Source organism: Lichenostomus cassidix, chromosome 19, assembly GCF_008360975.1.
Source record: "Lichenostomus cassidix isolate B80296 chromosome 19, HeHo_3.0, whole genome shotgun sequence".
Taxonomy (NCBI): domain Eukaryota; kingdom Metazoa; phylum Chordata; class Aves; order Passeriformes; family Meliphagidae; genus Lichenostomus; species Lichenostomus cassidix.
The window spans coordinates 9,557,667-9,575,521 of record NC_139499.1 but is presented as its reverse complement, the minus strand read 5'-3'; the positions used below and the strand labels follow the sequence as shown (position 1 = coordinate 9,575,521).

The 17,855-nt window shown below is 58.5% G+C and overlaps 1 protein-coding gene across 1 annotated transcript; it reads right to left on the bottom strand.

Annotated features, from left to right (window-relative positions):
* Positions 1 to 141: 141 nt before the first annotated feature.
* DUSP14 (dual specificity phosphatase 14) lies at positions 142 to 12,337 on the bottom strand. The gene is made up of 3 exons (XM_085078569.1): positions 12,177 to 12,337; positions 3,494 to 3,589; positions 142 to 2,133 (listed from the first exon to the last, which is right to left on the bottom strand). Exon 3 carries the CDS (start codon positions 2,012 to 2,014, stop codon positions 1,418 to 1,420), a length of 597 nt encoding a protein of 198 aa, XP_084934695.1. The 5' UTR covers positions 2,015 to 2,133; positions 3,494 to 3,589; positions 12,177 to 12,337; the 3' UTR covers positions 142 to 1,417.
* Between the last annotated feature and the right edge of the window lie 5,518 nt (positions 12,338 to 17,855).

Below are 17,855 nucleotides of genomic sequence, written 5' to 3'. Positions count from 1 at the left end.
GATGGCAAACCTCACCTTTATTTCAGCGGGACAAAACTCATCTGGAAAAGCAGAACAACTCGGGCTGAAGGAACTTTTCAAAGGCACTGCTGGGCCTTAGGAGCTCCATCAGCACCGTTTGGAACAGGAAACCAACACGTGTTCTGGTTTAATCTTTATTGATTTTTTTTTACAAGTATAGAATCGCATTTAAATCAGACAGCGATCGCAGCAATCTGCCTGCTCCTCCTGCAGAGGCAAACACCTCTGGGGCTCTCCTGGCTCCAGTCACACCCCAGGGAAGCAATCCCTGTCCCAGTGCTGGGATGGGAGCCACAGGAAGGCTTTTCCCAGGGAAGGGCTGGGCTGGAGTCGAGGCCATGGTGTCACCCACCCTGTAAGGAGAGGACAGATCAGAGCCATCCTAGAATGCAGCATAACCTTGAGGACGGAATGGAGGGAGCCAGGAATGGGCTAAGGCAGGTCAGGGAGCTGAGGAACAGAGTGGATTTCCCCAGTCCCGAGGGGCTGGCTGGCTGCTGGCACGTTGGCACACACAGCCCAGCCCAGGGGGCCACGCAGATTCCTGAACATCTCTTTGGCTGCCCAGCGGCTTCAACCCTCTCGCTTCTGTCTTGAGCCACATCTGGACAAGATCTGTCAGCTTTCCACCCATAAAATACACCAGCATTTTCCACTAGTTGAAGTGTATTCCAGGACTATTGCCCTGGCATGGAATGAGTGAAAAAGGATCTTGTATTTAGTAGATTTGAATTGCTCAAATTTTATTTTACTTGTGGCCGACAGGGACTGATTCACTCTTTTTTTATTTCGTTTTTTTTCCCTTTTTTCCCCCTAACTTTGAATACGATTAAGAGCTGACTAAAGATCTCAAACACTATATACTGAGAGTCACTACGGATGTTAAAGAAAACACCAGCACTAGCACCAAAGCCCCTGTATTCCTGCCTCCCCTGGTGCTTGGAAAACCTGCTGCTGTGGAGCAGAGCCTTGCTAGTGCTGCTCCTGAGCCACTACAGGGTTTTGCAGGGAAGCAAACAAGCTATAACAAAATATCCAGGCTACTACCGCGTCACGAAGCGCACTTGGGTCATCAACTCTGCCCAATGCCTCTTAGGCCTTTCCTCGGAGGATCCTAATAAACTGACTAAAAAAAAGAAAAATACGGAGGCTTTATGGAAGGAATAAACTTATAATGAGCCTTGGTTTTGCTAAATCAGAGATGCAGATGGGAAATCCCCATAGAGAAAAATGCTTTGAAGGGAATCGTTGGCCTTGCAGGTTAGTGAGGTGAGAATTGAGGTTCTGCTGTATGGTAAAGAACCAAAGTTGGCTGTAGAAGGAGAAGGGAATGTCTCCAGTCTGGTCGACTCGGAACAGCTTGTCCCTTCTGTTGTGCTTCCCGTCTGCAGTCCCATTAAATTCCCCAGTAAGGCATCAGGGGTCTCCTCTCTCTCTCGTAAATGTCTGGGATGATGCCATAGGGCGTCTGTACCATTTTAACCGTGGTCTTCCCAAAGAGCTTCCTCTCGTAGTCTATCAGCTGCCTCCAGAAGCCCACGTTGGGTCTGATCACGGGGCGCCGCGACTTGACCCAGTTGTAGGCCTCGAAGAGGGAGACCTTGTGGTACTTCATGAGGAAGGCGATGCAGAGCGTGGCTGACCTGCTGACCCCAGCAGCGCAGTGCACCAGGGTGGCCCCGTGCTTCCGCGCCACGCTGTGGATCTTGTCGGCCACGCTGTCGAAGTACAGCGAGATGGGGGCGTTGGGCATGTCAGCCAAAGGCACTTTGACGTATTCAAACTGGGGCCAGTTGAAGTTGGGGATCTCGATGGTGGCGTTGATGATGCAGGTGATGCCCCGGGACAGCAGCAGGTGGCGGTTGGAGGCGACGCTGCCCCGGCTCAGGTACAGCGAGGGGGTGATCTGGGCGATGCCGCCCAGGGCACCTTCAGAGAGCATTCGTGGAGCCATCAGAGTTCTCGGGAGGGAGTTGTGGCTTCTGGAGGTCATGGAGGATCTTGGCACTCACGCTTCCATTATGGGAAGAGAGCCAACGGGATCTTCAGCCAAGGGAAGGATTGTCTGGGCCTGGTGGTGGCAGGACAGCGAGAGCTCCCACTGCTGAGTCACTGCAAAACACAAATGAGGCCACATGAGCGGGGAGCTGTCCCTGACCTGTCTGTGAGAGTGCACAGTAAAACCCCAGCTCGCCCTGCTGTGGCCTGGCAAAGCTCCGTGGGGAATGTGGGTCTGGTTTCACACTGCTCATTACCACTGGCCCCCAGGCATTGCCTGGACAGATAGCAACAAAAAAAATCTTCCAGCCTAATTAGCTCCAATTACTCGCCAAGGGTTTACCTGTGGGCCTGGACAGCATCTCACCTGGATCAGCACGTGGAAGATGAGATACACCTTTTCCGTGCTCAAACACAGCAGCTTCACAGCTGGCCAGAGTTCAAAGGGATGGTGAGGAACAGCAGATGCCAGCAATTTCCAGCACCCTGGCCTCTCCCCAGTGCCACCCTTCTCCTTTTTTAGGTGTAGGAAAGGCCCCGCCAAAGCACATAAACAGAGGAAAGTCACCCATTAGGAAAGGCGGTGAGTCACGTCCATCCCCATCAGTCATCGGCTCTCATGGAGGCAGGGGAAGTGTGGAAAGAGTGACCTGGTTATGTCAGAAGCTGCGAGTAAAACCCAAGCAGAGGCTGGGACAGGGGAGGCTCTTGGGCTTCTTTAATGCCTGACTAATGCTTGGGAGAGACATGAGACGCAGAGCCTGGGATTGCCCATGTGAGCCACAGAGGGTCCCTGCTCTGATTCCCCCTGCTCCTCTGAGGCACCCCCAAAGCCAGGGAGAAGCTGCAGGCAAGGGAATGTGCCTCAGAGCATTAATAATTTGCCAGCCTGGGTTCTCTGTTTGGGAGGGCCATGGGAAAGGCTCTGGTCCATGCAGCTTGGGGAGTCCCTGCCCTGCCCTGCCCAGGTACCTCTGAGCACACCCCAGTGGCACTGGCAGAGCTGAGGGGACTTGGGGGAAGCTCAGCACCTTGGGGAGAGGGATCTGTCCCTCTAGCAATTTTTAATTGGGTTAAGAGGGCTCTTAAAGGGCTGAGAGGCCCCGACTGTGGCTTCCCCAGCCCTCATCCCATATGCTGGGAAGCACCAGCAGATCCCAGCAGTGGCTGGTGGTGCTGCCAGTGGATTTGTGGCTCTGTGGTACAGAATAATGTGGACTCCTCTGTGGCTCTTCTCTGCTGGTAGCTACTTGAGCAGCTCCTGAAGCTGTGGACCCAAAGCTGCAAAAGTTCCTGCCCCAACAAGAAGGTTTTTACTGCAGCTGCAAGCACTGGGCTTCCCCTCACTGCAATCACCCGGCTGGAGCAGCAAGGAAAGGTGTGGTTTTGTTCAAAGGAATAAAGTTCTTTGAGCAGGGGAAATCCCTGCTCTCAAACAGCCCTCACTGACAATGCAAAGGATTTGGGCACTTACACTTGGTAATGAAGTCCTCTCTAAATCACGCCGTGGCAGCTGGGCGCTCTGGGCTGCTGAGGCTGGGATGGCTCATAGAGTGTGTCCAACGCTGAGCTGGGGAGAGAAAAGAGCATGGATTTTACTGGGATCTGTGCTGGACTCCAATTAGGTGGTTGTTCAAGAACTGGAAGGGAGGACCACAGCTTCCCCAGGGAGAGACTGAGGACTCAGGGTGGCACTTGCTGCTGACACTGTAATGTCACCAATTCCTGCCAAAACAGCACTCAAAACCACGGTGAGCCCAGAGGAATCTGAGGCTGGCACGGAAGTCATGGCTTAAAAAAAAATTAAATCATTTAAGTAATTAATTTCCTCTAATGTCTCCTTTAGCATCCACCCAGGCCCAGACAGACAGGGCAGGTCTGTGACGGCACCCAAAGGCACCCACTGGGAAGCTCCTGTTCCCTCTTCCTGTTGGAAGTACAGGGGGGAACGGGAAGGGGCAGAGCTGATGCCAGAGGCACAGCATCCTACTCCCAAAAAGCCGAGGATGGGGCCAACATCCCCTTCTTTTCCCACAAGCCCCCAGAGTGGAGGTGAATCACCTGGGAAACGCTGCTGGAGCTCGGCAGAGCAAGAGCAGCGCCTGCCCAAAGCAGCTGTGAGCAAGGCAGACTTTCTGGCTGCTCCTGCAGGGACCCGGAGTGCTCCTGAGCCTGTTTAGGAAGGGCTCTGCTGCTTTCCATAAAGTGGTTCCTGTTTGCAGGCAGGAACTTATCCGGGGATTTGCATGCGACAGGCTGGGCTCGCTCGGCAAAGTCGGGTTGCTGGGCCGCTGGCAAACACCTGCTCATCTCATCCCATCCCACCCCTGCCACGGCAGGGACACCTTCCACCATCCCAGGTGGCTCCAAACCCTCCAACCCAGCCTTGGACACTTCCAGGGATCCAGGGGCAGCTGCTCTGTACAACCTGTTACACCCCAGTGACACCGACATCCCTGGGCTCCGAATGGCTGACACCAGGCGGCACAGCTTCCACCCGACCCGCAGCAGCTCCCGGCCACAAGGAGGGAATATTTTGGAGAGAAGCTCATCATTTAAGCGAGAGATAAGGCTGCTGTGCCCCCAGACCACGTGCGTGGGGGCTGCTGCTGCCCAGGCGCTGGGGACAGCCAGCAAGGCAGAGGGGCGGCTGGCAGTGCCTCGCCGTGCTGCGCGGCGCTCGCAGCGGGAGCTGGCTGGGATGCCACCGACTGCGACGTGCTGTCTCAGGCATGTGACAGAGCCACGCTCCTGCCCACACACACCAGGCTGAGCAGCTGCTGGCGTGCAGGGAGCTGGGAATGAAAGGGGCCTCGTCTGCCTGGGCTGGCAGCAGCTCCTGCCGGGTGCGGCGCCTTCGGATGAGATCCGGAGCTCCCCAGGCTCGCAGGTGGGAGCTTTCATCTGTCCCCAGGCTTCACCCCTCCTGTATCCCTCCTGTCCTGCCCCAGCTCGGGCACAGCCTGGCCCAAAGTCCCCTGTTTTGCTCCCGTGGAACTCCATTTGCCTTTCCCAGCACATCCGCGTTATCCCGCTGTAATCCAACACTGTTGCTCTTCACGCAGCAATTCCCGTCATTGTGCTGGGGCAGAGAAAGAGAAAAGGAATGAAAAGCCTCTTCCCAGCCGTTGCTGAGGGCAGATAAAGAGAAGAAAATCGCTGAAGATGGAACAAAGCACACACACAGCCCGGCGTGGCTGCGCCTGGGAAGGCACAACAGGCTCCTGGCAGGCTCAGGGAGAGGCACCAGCTGCCTCCTTCAGCCTCTGCACTGCCAGCGGAGTGTGCAGCACCTCATGTGAAATAAAAACCCCATCTCTTCTCCCTTTTCTCCTTGGCTGGGGTTTCTGAGTGGTGGCTTAAGCTGGGGAGCCACAGCAGCCCAAAGCTGGTGTCCCCAGGTGCTGGAGCCTGTCCTGACTGTTCTGCCGAGGGTTTGCATCCAGAACCATCCCTGAAGTGCCTTCCAAAGGAGCTGGAATGTCACCGGGGTTGTCTGCAAAGGGCTGACATTCCCAGAGGGTGCAGATGGTCCTTCAGGAGAAGCCTGGCTGGCAGTGGGCTGGTTCCAACCAGGTGTTCCCACCACCACATCCTCCTTTTTCTGGGCTGACTCCAATTAATGAATTAATTAATCTTGTCGCAGCCCTGACCCACAGAAAATGCCTTTCCAGACTGCCTTGGTCTTGCCCATGCACAAAGCCCAGCCAGTGTCCCATGGGGAGGGCAGGGACACCAGGGTGGCAGGGGGTGCCTGAGGACCCCCGGGGGGGACAGGGGGTCCCTGGGGACCCTGGTGCCATGGGGGAAGGACCGGAGCAGCCTCCTCCCTCCCCGGCAGACTGGTGGGTTCTGCCATTTCCCTCCTCTGCATAATCAGGGGTGGGGGAAGCCAGTGGGTAATTACAGCCTGGAGAGCACTCTGCTCTTCAAAGCCTCCAGCTCCTTTCCCAGCGCTCCTGGCCAGCACCATCCTCAGGTTTATGGCGAGGGGACACTTCTCCAGCACCCATCCAGCCTGGATCTCATCCTGCACCCACCGGCTCTCTACAGCTCCACGGCTCAGGTGGGTCCTTCTGCTGCACCTCGAGGCTTCACCTGTCTCAGGAGGAAGGGCAGGTGCTTTGCCCAGGGTAGCTGTGCCCATGGAAGGCTGGTTGTATCCCACCTGGGCTGGATTTCATGGCCTCAGAGCAGCTCCTCTCCCGTTAAGAGGGTTTCCAAAGCAAAGCAGCAATGCCGTGGTTTGTGTTTTGGTGGTGCAGCCCCCTGGAAAGGTTGCTGCTGGCAACGCTCGTGGCTCTGCTCTCCCAAATCCTGCAACAGCTGGAGTTTGTTTCTCTTGCTTTCATTCCTGGGAACGCAGTCCTGTTAACAAAGGTTGAAGTTCCCATGGGAAAGCATTGCTGGTTCCTGGACCTCCTGAGAAAGGCTTCAAAACACCTCCGGAAGCTCAAATGACAGAGGCAAACAGGGTGAGTTTGTGAGTTAAATACTGTGATCTCCAGGACAGGAGGGAGAACTGGTCGGGCTCTAGACAATGAGTTGGCAAGTCTGAGCTTCTGCCTTCTTATTCTGGTGCTGCTGGGTGGTTTGGTCTGATTTTTAAGGGTTTGTTTTATTATTTTCTTTCTTTCAATTTTTTTTTAAACAGCTCCTCTGTTTTGAGAGCAGAGGCTGTGGCTTGTCCCTGAGGGACCTGAGTAAGACTTGAGTTTCTGTAGGGCTGTGTGCCAGTAACACAACCACAGGGCTGCTACCTGGGCAGGTGAGAGCTCCTCCAGGCCCCTCTCCCTCTGGACTCTGGGTTTAGTGCAGGGGGAGGCCCAGGGGGATGGTGGAACAGAGACAGTGAAGCCCCTGGTTTAATTCCCAGATCATCATCTGGGATTCGAAGCAGGTTTACGGGCTGGGTGTGCAAAATGTCAGTACCGAGGCAAAGCTTCTCCCCCCTCCCAGGAGGGGAAAAGTTATTCATTTTGGAGATGACAAATGCTCTCTAATCCTGCAGTAAAGAGAAGAGTCAATATTGCGGGCGCTGAATGAACGAGCCTGCTCAGGGCTCTTCCCAGCCAGGCTGAACAGCAAATTGCTTCAGAAATGGTCCTGGAGAGTGGCGTTTCAAATAAATTTCAGCAGAGAGCACAAACTGCAGCCATTCTCGGGTCAGGGCTTGCTTGTGCTGAGGCCAAGAGAGTCCGAAGCAGAGCTTGGGGGGAGCTGCTGGCTTCTCACTCCTCTTCCCGGCCCTCCCACAGCCCTTTGCTCTGCTGGGGCTTTGCTCTCCTGCCTCTGGTTGTGCTCCTGAAGCCATGACAGGCTCCTCTCACACGGGTCAGAGCCATCAGCACATCCTCACCACGGAAAGGTTGAATGGTTTGGGTTTGGAATGGAGAAGGAAGGGGAGCAGGCGGGGTGATCTGGGCTGAGACAGAGGATGCTGCGACCAACCCCTGATTGATTCTGCTGGCAGCCTGTGCTGGCCTCTCCGAGCAGGATGGGAGCTGTCAGATGTTAAATCAAGATAATAATCTGTCTGCCCGGAGCTCTGAGCAGGCCTGGCTGCTTGTGCAGCTCCCAGCACAGCCGGGTCCCCGCGCTTGCCAGAACACACCAGTAACTTCCCAGAGGATCCATGAAAAGGGGAATCATGCCCAAAATGCACGACAAGACACCCTGCAAACGGTCCCGGGCTCTCCTGGGAAGCTCAACGACCCGAGATCAAGCAATTCAGTCTGCAAGCACAGAGTTCTGCCTCCCCCCACGCCTGGAATCCAGGCTGCTCCCAGAGCCGAGGCAGCTTCCCTAAGGAGCCTGCCCCAGCCTGCTGCCTTCAGAGGGGTGACAGCTGACATTGCTGTGCCACAGCTCGTGTCCCTCCCGCTGGCACCAGTGTGCTGCCTGGCACCCTGGGTGAGGCCAGGGCTCGGCAAGGCTCACGCTGTGCCTCCTGTGTGCTGAGGATGAGCCACCCTCGCTGCACAGCCAGGCTCTGCTCCCACCTGGCAGCACCAGGCTTAGGGGTGGTGACTGTCCCACCCTGAGGTGCCCAGCTGAGCAGTGCTGAGTGTGCAGCAGTGCCCTGCCAGCCCCTCAGCCCCTCCCTGCTCTGCCAGCCAAAGGCTTGCTCCCCAATCTGCCGTTCTCCCAGCACGAAAAATGGGTGGGGAGGTTTTTTGGAAGGATCCATCCGAGGATTCCACTCGGCCCCACGGGTTCCACTCGCTCTCCATTCCCACTGCCACCACCTCCCGTGACAGCGGAGCTGCCCACGGCCACGCTGCCGTCCCTGTCACCCTGTGATCCCTGCCACGCTGCCATCCTGCCACACAGCCACAGCGGGAGCAGGCAGAGCTGCTCCCTCTCCACCCGGCAGCTGGATCCTGCCAGCTGCCAGCCAAACCTCTGGCACAGGCAGAGCTCCTGGCCGCAGGGACGGGGCGAGACGGGCGGCGGGCACAACCTGGAGCAGCCTGGTATTTATAAACCCTTGCTCTGCTCTGAGGACAAGCTTCCCTCGGCAAGCAGCAAGAGGATTTGATGCAAGAAAAACAAACCATCTTTCTTTCCAAAGCCACGTCTGTGCTCTCAGAGCCACAGGCTCTGCACGCCACGCTCTGTGTGGTCACTGGGAGAGCACAGCAGGGGCACGGGGCTCCCCCAGTACAGAGCAGTGGTGTGGCCACCTGCATCCTGCTTCAAAACTCTTGCTAGGTGCATGAAACGCTTCAAAAACCAGAATTAAGCCCTGAGGAGGCACAAACAGGATCTGACAGTTGTGTGCAGCATCAGTTCCCTACTCGGCTGAACACCGAGGGCTGTTTTCCAGCCCCGAGTGGAGATATCACCTGTTCTGGAGCACTACAGATTATTCCAGCGCCAGCTGATGGCATCTGGATCGCAGGTGGAGTTCAGGAAAGCTCCCCTGCTTCATCCCTGTGCCCAAGTGTGACCCTGGGGGACACGGATGGGGAGCCAGGGGGCACATTCAGGAAGCAGACCCACGGCTGGCTCTGGCTCCCGGGGTGCTGCAAGATGGAGCCTTGTTTTTTCCGGAGCCGTGCCCTGCGCAGTCACAGCTGACAGGAGGGACACAATCTCTTCCCTGTTAGCCGAACAAAACACAGGGACCTGGTGTGTTTGCTCGTGTGTGACCCTGCCGGGCCCGGGGCTGTGCCTGCTGCTCGTGTGGCAGGGCTACTCTGCCCCAGCCCACCCCAGAGCCCAGAAAATTGAAGGCAGCTGCAAATTCACTGCAACGTGTCCTGGAAACGCTCCGGTGCTTCCATGCTGGCGCTCACCCGGGCCTTTTCCAGGGGCAGTGCCAACTGCTGCATGCCCTCGATGCCTGGCTTCTCAGGGGGTCTCAAAGCCTGGCACCCCGATGGACCTGATGGTGATCCATTCCCCTCCGGAGGAATTCCCAGCTTCCCAAGGCCGGGCAGGGGCTGGGCGAGGGTGGGAGCAGCCGAAGGGGAGCAGCAGGATGTGCCCAGAGCAGCTGTAAGGAATGAGGTCACCTCTGAGCACATCGATGGGGTTGCACAGGGTAACAGGAAGAGAGGCCAATTTCAATCAATTAGGTGGAAATGGAGTTTACATGTGGCAGCTTCCCCGTGAGGAGCACAGGGCCAGCGCCCCTCAGCTCCCGGCAGGTCACTCCCGCTGCTCCAGGCTGGCAGGAATTCTCCTTTTCAGGGATGCTGTGAAAATTCACATTTCCTCCATGAAGGACTCCTGCCCCCGAAGGAAGGGACCTGCAGATTCCCCCACACTGCAGGGAGGGATGGTGAAAACAGGGAGAATTAATTCTTATTTGCCTGAAAACCCTGACCTACCTGGCCATGGGGTGACTGTGGCAGCACCTGTTAATCCTTCCTGCTGGGAACCTCAAACCTGCCTGATTATTATAATTTTATACTATTTTTAAAGCAGGGGAGTAGCTGTGTGAGCCGAGCCCACGCACTGCCTGCACTACAGGTGCCCTGGGAAGGGTGGGCAGTGCCTTTGCCTCCCAGTTTCTGGCTTTATTCCCAAGCACCCAGGGAGCTGGGGCTCCTGCTCAGAGATTCCTCAGCTATTTCCAAATGCCAGAGCCCTCTCTGCTAGATGTTTCCTTTTGCGTTATGGTTGCTCAGAGTGCCCTTTTTGAAGGGATAAATGGGTGTGTGTGCAGTGAGGAGAGGCTAGGAGAGGAGAGGCTGGGAGAAGCTCCCGTGCCTGGTTTGAGGGGTTACCCCACCATCCAGGGAAAACCACCCTGGAAGGAAAGTTCTGCAGTGGTGGAAGGAAGCCTGGAAAGCTTCTGTGGTGAACCCTGGTCCTTTTCCCCCTCCTCATTCCCAACCTCCTCCTGCACACCCAGGCCTGCAGGTGGCTGTTTCCCTGGGACAAAGCTGGTTCTGATTCCCAGAGCAGAGATCCAGGACTTTTTTATGCCGGCTCTGCATCCCTTTCCTCCCTCCCATGAGCCTGGCTCAGGCAGATTTCCACCCAAACCTTGTACGTTTCTAGCACTAGAGCAGCATGAGCTCTCCAGCTTTCCAGCTCTGAGATTCCAGCTGGGATCAAGTATTGAATTAAGCCATGCAAATTTCCATCTTGCCCTGACCAACAAGGCAGCAGTGCCAGAGCCCAGAGCAGACCCTGCAGCACAGCGAGGGCTCGGATGAAATCCCTGGGATTTCATCTTTGTTCTTGGAGGAAACTGGGATGTCTGTGTCCCTGTGCAGGACCCAAGCGAGCCCTCAGGGGCAGGAAGGACAGGCAGAGCTGCACGTTCACACCTTCCAGGCATAAATCGATTAAAACCTGCTGCATTACTGCTCCCCTGACGTTCACCAGGGTCACGTCAGCCAAGTCGTGGCAGCAGATCTCTGCCAGGGCACGTGTCCCCCAAATTAGGGATCCTTCCTGCTCATTCCTTGGGAAGCAGAGTGCCACGGAGCCCATCCCAACCACCAGGAACACAGCACATCCCAAGGTTTACAGAGAGACCTGGGGGAGGAATCCACTCCCTGCCACAGCAGGGGCAGCTGATCCGGTGTATCATAAGGGAAAACAGTGTTTTGTCAGTGCTAATCCTCCACCATTCCTGTGGCAGGGGCATTAGGGATAAACTGAACTTGCAACATGATATTAGGGCATCCGCCAGCACTCAAACCTCCAGAATAAAAGGCTCATTTGCTGCCCAGTCGAACAGGTTACAATCCTGCCCCATCTCCCTACAGCCAAATGCCACTCATTGATTACTGGTGTTGCTCAAAGCAGCTGCTCCGAGCTGAGTCAAGGGCCACACATGCAACCAGCCTGGATGTGAGGCCGGGCAGCCGTAGGCACACGCCAGGCTTTGGTGGCACCGGGGTGCCCTGGGAGCCGGGGGTGCGCAGGGCAGGAGCTAGGGATGGCTGCAAGAGCCAGGGATGGGTGTTGAGCTGGGCTGCTGAGGGCAGGAGCCAGGGATGGATGCTCCACTCCAGCAGACTGGTGGGCAGGAGGCAGGCAGGGATGCCGAGCCAGGGGTGCCGAGGATCCAAGGATGGGTGCTGAACCAGCAGTGCCGAGGGCACAAGCCAGGGCTGGGTGCCGAGAGCAAGGGCAGGAGGCAGGGCTGGGTGTTGAGCTGGGGGTGCCGAGGGCAGGTTCCAGGGATGGGAGTCCTGTTACGGCACAGCCCGTGCTGGGGTTGGTTCCACGTCGAGGAACCACCGGCTGCCTGCCCGCGGCTGCTCCGGTGCAGCTCCGAGGTGACCCCCGCTCCCCCGCCGGGCTTCGAGCACCGGCCAGCGGCATCTTGTCTCGTCCCGCTCCTTGGGCACCCCCGGCAGAGCCGCCGCTGCCCCGTCCCGCTCGGCCAGCGCTGCCCCGGCCGTGCCCGCAGCGGGGCCGCATCCGTCCCACGGCACAGCCCGGTATCCCGGTATCCCCTTCCCGAAGGGGAGCAGCGCGGCGGGATCTCTCCGCGTCCCGTCCCGTCCCATCCCGTCCTGTCCAGGGGGCTCCGGGGGGCGCCCGGCGGCCCTTCCCGAGAGCACCGAACGCGAGCGGGACGGGCTGTGCCGGCGGAGAACGGCGGGGAACGGCGAGGCCCCCCAGCCCCGCGCCCCCGAGCGCCCCGCTCCTCCCCGCCCGGCCGCCCCTGCCCTGCCCGTCCCTACCATGGCTCCCGGGCGGCGGCTCCGCGCTCCCTCGCGGCCGTGGCGGCGGCGGGCCGGGACTTTTATCGTGCTCGGCCGGCTCCGTCTCGGCGGTGCCACCTGACCGCGGCTGCCGGGGCCGCCCCCGCCCGCAGAGCCGCCGTTACCAGGCTACGGGGGGCGGCCCGGCCCGGCCCCCGGGCGGGGGCTCCGCCACACGGGCCGCTTAAAGGCGCCGCGCCGGGAACGGCACCGAGTGTGGGCACGGCGGGGATCCTGCGGGACCGCACGGGGTCCCGGTGGGGATGGGGCTCTGTGGGGACATGGCCGAGTGTAGGGACATTCTGGGGTCCCTGAGGGGATGGGGACAACTGAGCGTCCCTGTGGAGGAAACTCGGGGTCCCTGTGGGGAAGGGGAAGTGTGGGGCACTCTGAGGGGAAGGGGAGAAGTGAGGCACCCTGAGGGGACACATCAGGGTCCCGGTGGGGATGTGACTCTGTGTGGGGACAAGTGGGGGTCCCTGAGGGGATGGAAACAAGCGAAGGTTTCAATGGGACGTGACGGGGTCCCTGTGGGGATGGAGACAATAAAATCCCTGTGGGAACATGGCAGGTGCCCTGTGGGGATGGGATGTGCCAAAGTCGGTGAAGGGACGTGGCTGGGAGAGGTGGTCCCGGTGGGCACGGAGAGGGTCCTGGGGAGGACAGGACAGCGTGTGGGGATGTGGCAGGGCCCACGACATCCCTTGTCAGGGATGGGACACGCCATGTGCCCGTGTGTGGGGACAAGAAGGGGTCTCTTTGGGGATGGGGATGAGCCAGAGTCCCTCGGTTCGGTGGGTGCTCACTGGGGAAGGGGCCAGCGCTGAGAGACAGAGAGAGGAGCCTGTTTTTTGTCACTCAGGACATCCCCGGCCACAGCTGGGAGCACGGTGAAGGAATGGCCGGTGGTCCTGAGGCTCCCGGGGCTCCTTGTGGCACCGTGCTGGGGGCCAGGCTGGACCCCTGCCCAGGGCCGGGTGGGCTCAGGTCACTGTGGAGAGCTCCCCAAGGAGAGATGCCATGGGCTGGGATCCCCAAGGAGAGATGCCATGGGCTGGGATCCCCAAGGAGGGGTGGCATGGGCTGGGATCCCCAAGGAGGGATGCCATGGGCTGGGATCCCCAAGGAGGGATGCCACAGGCTGGGGATGCACACAGCAAAGGGGAGAGAGAGTTTATCTTTGGCTGGAAAGTGTGGGATTAAGGTGAAGCCTCTGCTTCCTCCACCTCACCACCATGGAACGGGACAAGGCTGGCACTGGGAGAGGAGGAGGAGGAGGTGGGAGGAGGAGGTGGAGGAGGAGGGCAGCCTCTGCCTTAACCCCGCGGCTGCTGGAGCAAAGCGTGGCCGCCCCAGCCCGCTTTTGTTCGCTTTCTGGTTTTGTTGTCGCACGCTCCGACTGAAATAGCCCAAATCCCTCATAGGAAGCTTCCCCCAGCCCGAGCCCTCGGCTGGTATCTCGCTCGGGCAGGTTTCATGACTCAGCAGCCCAGATGGAGCCGTCCCTCACAGCCCTCAGCTCCAAATCTGTTTATTGCTCCAGAGGCTGTTTTTCCAAGAACCTCGCTGCTTTATAACAGCCAGAGCTCTCCCTTAAAACCCTGCCTCTCCAGCGAGGGCTCGCGTCACACTCAGCACGGAGGTGGGCGAGGAACAAAAATAGACAAATTAAGAAAACCTCAAAAGGCCAAAAAATGAAAATGTGAGGGTTTTGGCTCTCCGAGCTCAAGGTTTGCTTTGCCTCCGCGTTGCATCGGTTCTGCTGCCTTCCTTGGAGCTGCACCATCTCGGGGGCACGGACGAATCCCCGGGTGATCACAAGTCTGTGAGGAGCTGAGAGGCAGCTGAGCCCCCGGGGTGTCCCCTGGAGCTGGGGTCCCTGGGCTGGGGACTCGGAGCGCGGGCAGTGCAAGCCTGGGGTGGCATTGGCCACAGGCAGCGTGGGGAGAGACGAGGATGGGTTTTGAGTGGCAGCCTGTGGGATTCCCTCCACAAGCACCTAAACCCCTCATCACCCCTCCCCGCCACTGAATGAGAAAAAAGCTTTTGCAGAGCTCCAGTTGCTCATCCTGGGCAGTTTTTAACTACTCACACAACTGCGAAGGTGATTGTAGTGCTGGTGCAACTTTTGCTTTTAACCTTCCCCCTGCTGGGAGCTTTTTGTGTTCGGTGTGGGACAGAGGATGCACAAGAGGGAGGCCTTTGACCCGGGGGTTGTGGGGCAGCAACAGCTCTCCTGGAAGGCAGAATCATGTTGTGGGCAGGTTTTCCCCCTTCCCATAGGAACTGTGCATCTCTTGGAAAAGTTTTGAAGACTGTGTAGGGACAAAACGCTTGAAGTGGGACCAGCCCACCCCGTGGTGCCTTTGGGGGTGATGGCTTTGGAAGGGTCAGGACCTGGACTCTGATCCCTGTGGGTCGGAATATTCTGTGGTTCTGTGAAACCACCTTAGTTAGTGAGCGCAGCCTGGCAGATGCCCGCTGGCTGTGCTGGGGTGAGCGCGGCGCCGTGGGTCCCGGGCACATTCCCGAAGGGTGCGCCTGACCTTGGGCCATTAGCTAGTCATTAGGGTTATTATCTTAATCACGGGTGTTCCCCCGCTCTGTGCTCGGGGTGTGCTCAGGGTCACGCAGGCCGCCCGAGAGGGGAGCAGGTGGCTGCCTTCCTCAGCCGCCATCCATCCATCCATCCATCCATCCTCGCCAGTTTCCATGGCTACGCCAGAGTTTACTCTTCCCCGCCTTCGACCGCCTGCACGGGCGTGATGTAAAAAAGGTCCCTGTGTGAGGCAAAAAGCCCAGGGACTGGGAACTCCTGTTTTATAGGAGCAACAACTGCATCCCGGGTGGTCAAAACACGGAGCGACAGGCTCAGCAGCCACAGCTCAGCCGAAGGGAGCCTTGCAGGTGCTGGTTTGGGGTGCTGCCTTCCCCTCCTCGCCTCCCTGACGGCAGCAGGGACCAGGGAGGCAGCGAATGATCTCCGGGGGATAAATGCAGGCGCGGGGCCATCGGCCGCCTGGCACTCGATGCGAGGTGACAGCGCGGAGCAGAGATCCCCCAGCAGGCGCTCGGGCTGCAGCTCCTTAATAGGCGACAACAAAACCCGAGCTTGGGTCACCACGTGGGGCTTCAGTGGCCGAATGTGGGTCAGCGGAGGCCGCGCTGAGGAGGCAGGAATGTCACAGCTCCACGGGGATGTCAGGCACTGCAGGGCAGGCTCAGCACGGCAGGGGTTTGCTCGCTTTCCTGCGGCACAGGGAGCAGAAGGGGAGCGTGTTCCAATCCAAGTTTCCTGGGCAGGGGGATTTCGGCTGAGGGACTCCCAGGTCATGGCCAGGGCACTGTGGGCTCTGAGGGTGTGTGACCATTTCCAAATCATGGGCTGGTCTGATCCGTGGGGCCAGTGGGTGAGGTGGGAAGTGTTTCCACAGCTCGGGTGTGTTGGGCTGTGGGGAGCCACACATGTGCCACAGTCTTAGTCACCAGCAGGGCAATCCCTGTGCCCTGCCCCGGCATCCCAGGATCCCTGCCTGCTCCTGGCTACCCCGGTGCCTCCTGGAGGGAAGTGCTGTCCCCCAAGGCCAGTTTTCCCTGTTACAGACTGTGGGTGACAGTGGGGCTCCACAGGGTCAGGAGGAGCAGCTCTGCTGTTTGTGTTTGTCTCCTTTGGGGTCCCCTCGTTGCGTTGCATCCCTTCGATGGGCAGAGGGATGCAGGGATGATGTGTTGTGCACACGGCGTGGGCTATGTTTTGGCAGCTCCCTCAGCTGGGCACGGAGGGGTGCCAGGGCTGGTCTCGGGAGGGTGCGGTGAGCTTCATCGGGTGCTCGCCCGCTGAGTCAGGGGCTGAGCAGCCGCGTGAGCCGCAGCCGTGCCCAGTGCCTCCGGCCCGGCCGGCGGGGGATGCGCCGCGTCCTTCCCCGAGCCCTCTGTCCACTGCCCGGGGACAGGCTCTGTGGCCAGCCCGGGGAGCAAGGCTGCCGCGCTGACGTGGCCTGGCAACTCAGCCTCCCCAAGGCACCGGCTGCTCCCTCCCTCCCTCCCTCCTTCCCCATCCCAGCCTGCCTCCTGGGCAGCTGAGCAGGGGGCTCTCCCCATCCCAGGGACCCCAGACATCCCCCGGAGCTCAGCGTGGAGGGTGCTCTGGCAGCACCTGCCCCTCCAGCACTGCGTGAGGTGCTCTGAGCTCCCATCCCCATCCCCTTTCACAGGAAGGGAGTGCTGGCACCTGGGTCATAAAACATTGACTTTCCAGACAGGCTTTGCAAAAGAAATGAGGGAGATGCCAGGGTGCATTCCCTGGAGCAAAGGGCGATCCTTGCTCGTGGCCATGGAGAGCCTGCAGTGGGGCAGACATTGCCCAACAGCTACCCCTCCATGAGACCCAAAATGCTGGACATCTGTGCTCCAAGCTGCTGCTTGACCCCATCTCTGGGTTCCCCACACTCTTTCCTACTCCTTGTTATCTGTTGGGTTCCTACATGGCCCTGACCCAGCACTGCTTATTATTTACTAATAAATCCATGCTGGCTTTTCCTGGAAGGTCACCGAGCCAGTTTGCTGGAAGGGCAGAGATCACTATGGGGCACCACCACGTGGGTTGGATTTTTCCAAGTCGCACCGGGATGGCAGCCCTGGGGTTTCTCTAACCACAGCTGAAAAGCTGCTGTTCCAGCGCGGTGTTCGTCTCCCAAGGAGGTAGTTTAGGTTTCACAGGCCCCACCTGATGGGAATTTGAGCAGGCACTAGAACTAGGGCTCCTTGTGTGCTTGTGTTATCGATGTTATCTGCTCTGCTGCATGGCCGTGGGGAGCGCAGAGCTGCTGCTGGGGAGGCAGAAGCCCCCGGGATCTGCTCCAGGCAGCCCCCACCTCCCGGGCTGAGTCACCCGCGGGCCCAGAGCGTTTACTGCCGGGGTGACAGCAGCTGTGAGTCCCAAAAAAACCCCCAGCACTGATGCTTTAATGGCAGGCGGATAACACAGCCTCGGGAAGACTCATACCGTGCATACCTCAGTGCTGTGACTAAGCCCGCGCTGGGCTGGAGCAGCCGCAGCCTCCCGGCGTCACCCCGGCCCTGGTGGCACCAATTCTGCAGGTCCCACAATCCCAAAGCGCCTGTCTCCTGCCTGTCTCCAGCCTTGTTCCATATTTAATGTTTCATGTCCACCTGAGTCTCTAATTAAGGCAACTGCATCCCCCAGCCATGAGCCCGGTTTGCAGCCAAGGCTGGCATTCCTGAGCTGCAGGCAGCAGCCCACCAACCCCAGCCCCAGCTCATCCCGGGATGCTTCCAGTGCACTTGGGTCCTTTTGTGCTTCTGGGTGCAATGCACCCCAATTCTGGGTGAAAGAAAGGCAGTTTGGCTGTTTAATGTCAAAAACAAGTGGGAAAAATATTCCCAAGGTTTTACAGCTTACTGTGCCCTTTCCCTTGGCATTCCCAGTCTCAGTTTCTACAGACTTTAATCTTCAACATGTAGTTTATTACTGCTGCTTTTCTTTAAATAGTAATATTTTCTAGGAAATGCAGTCGTCGCATCCCTACAGCCACTGCTGGGCATTTATCTCTTCTCTCTTGGTGAGGAGCTGATGGATATAGATCCAGGCAGCTGTGTGACCTTTACAGTCTCACTCAGAGTCCAGGGAGGTGGATG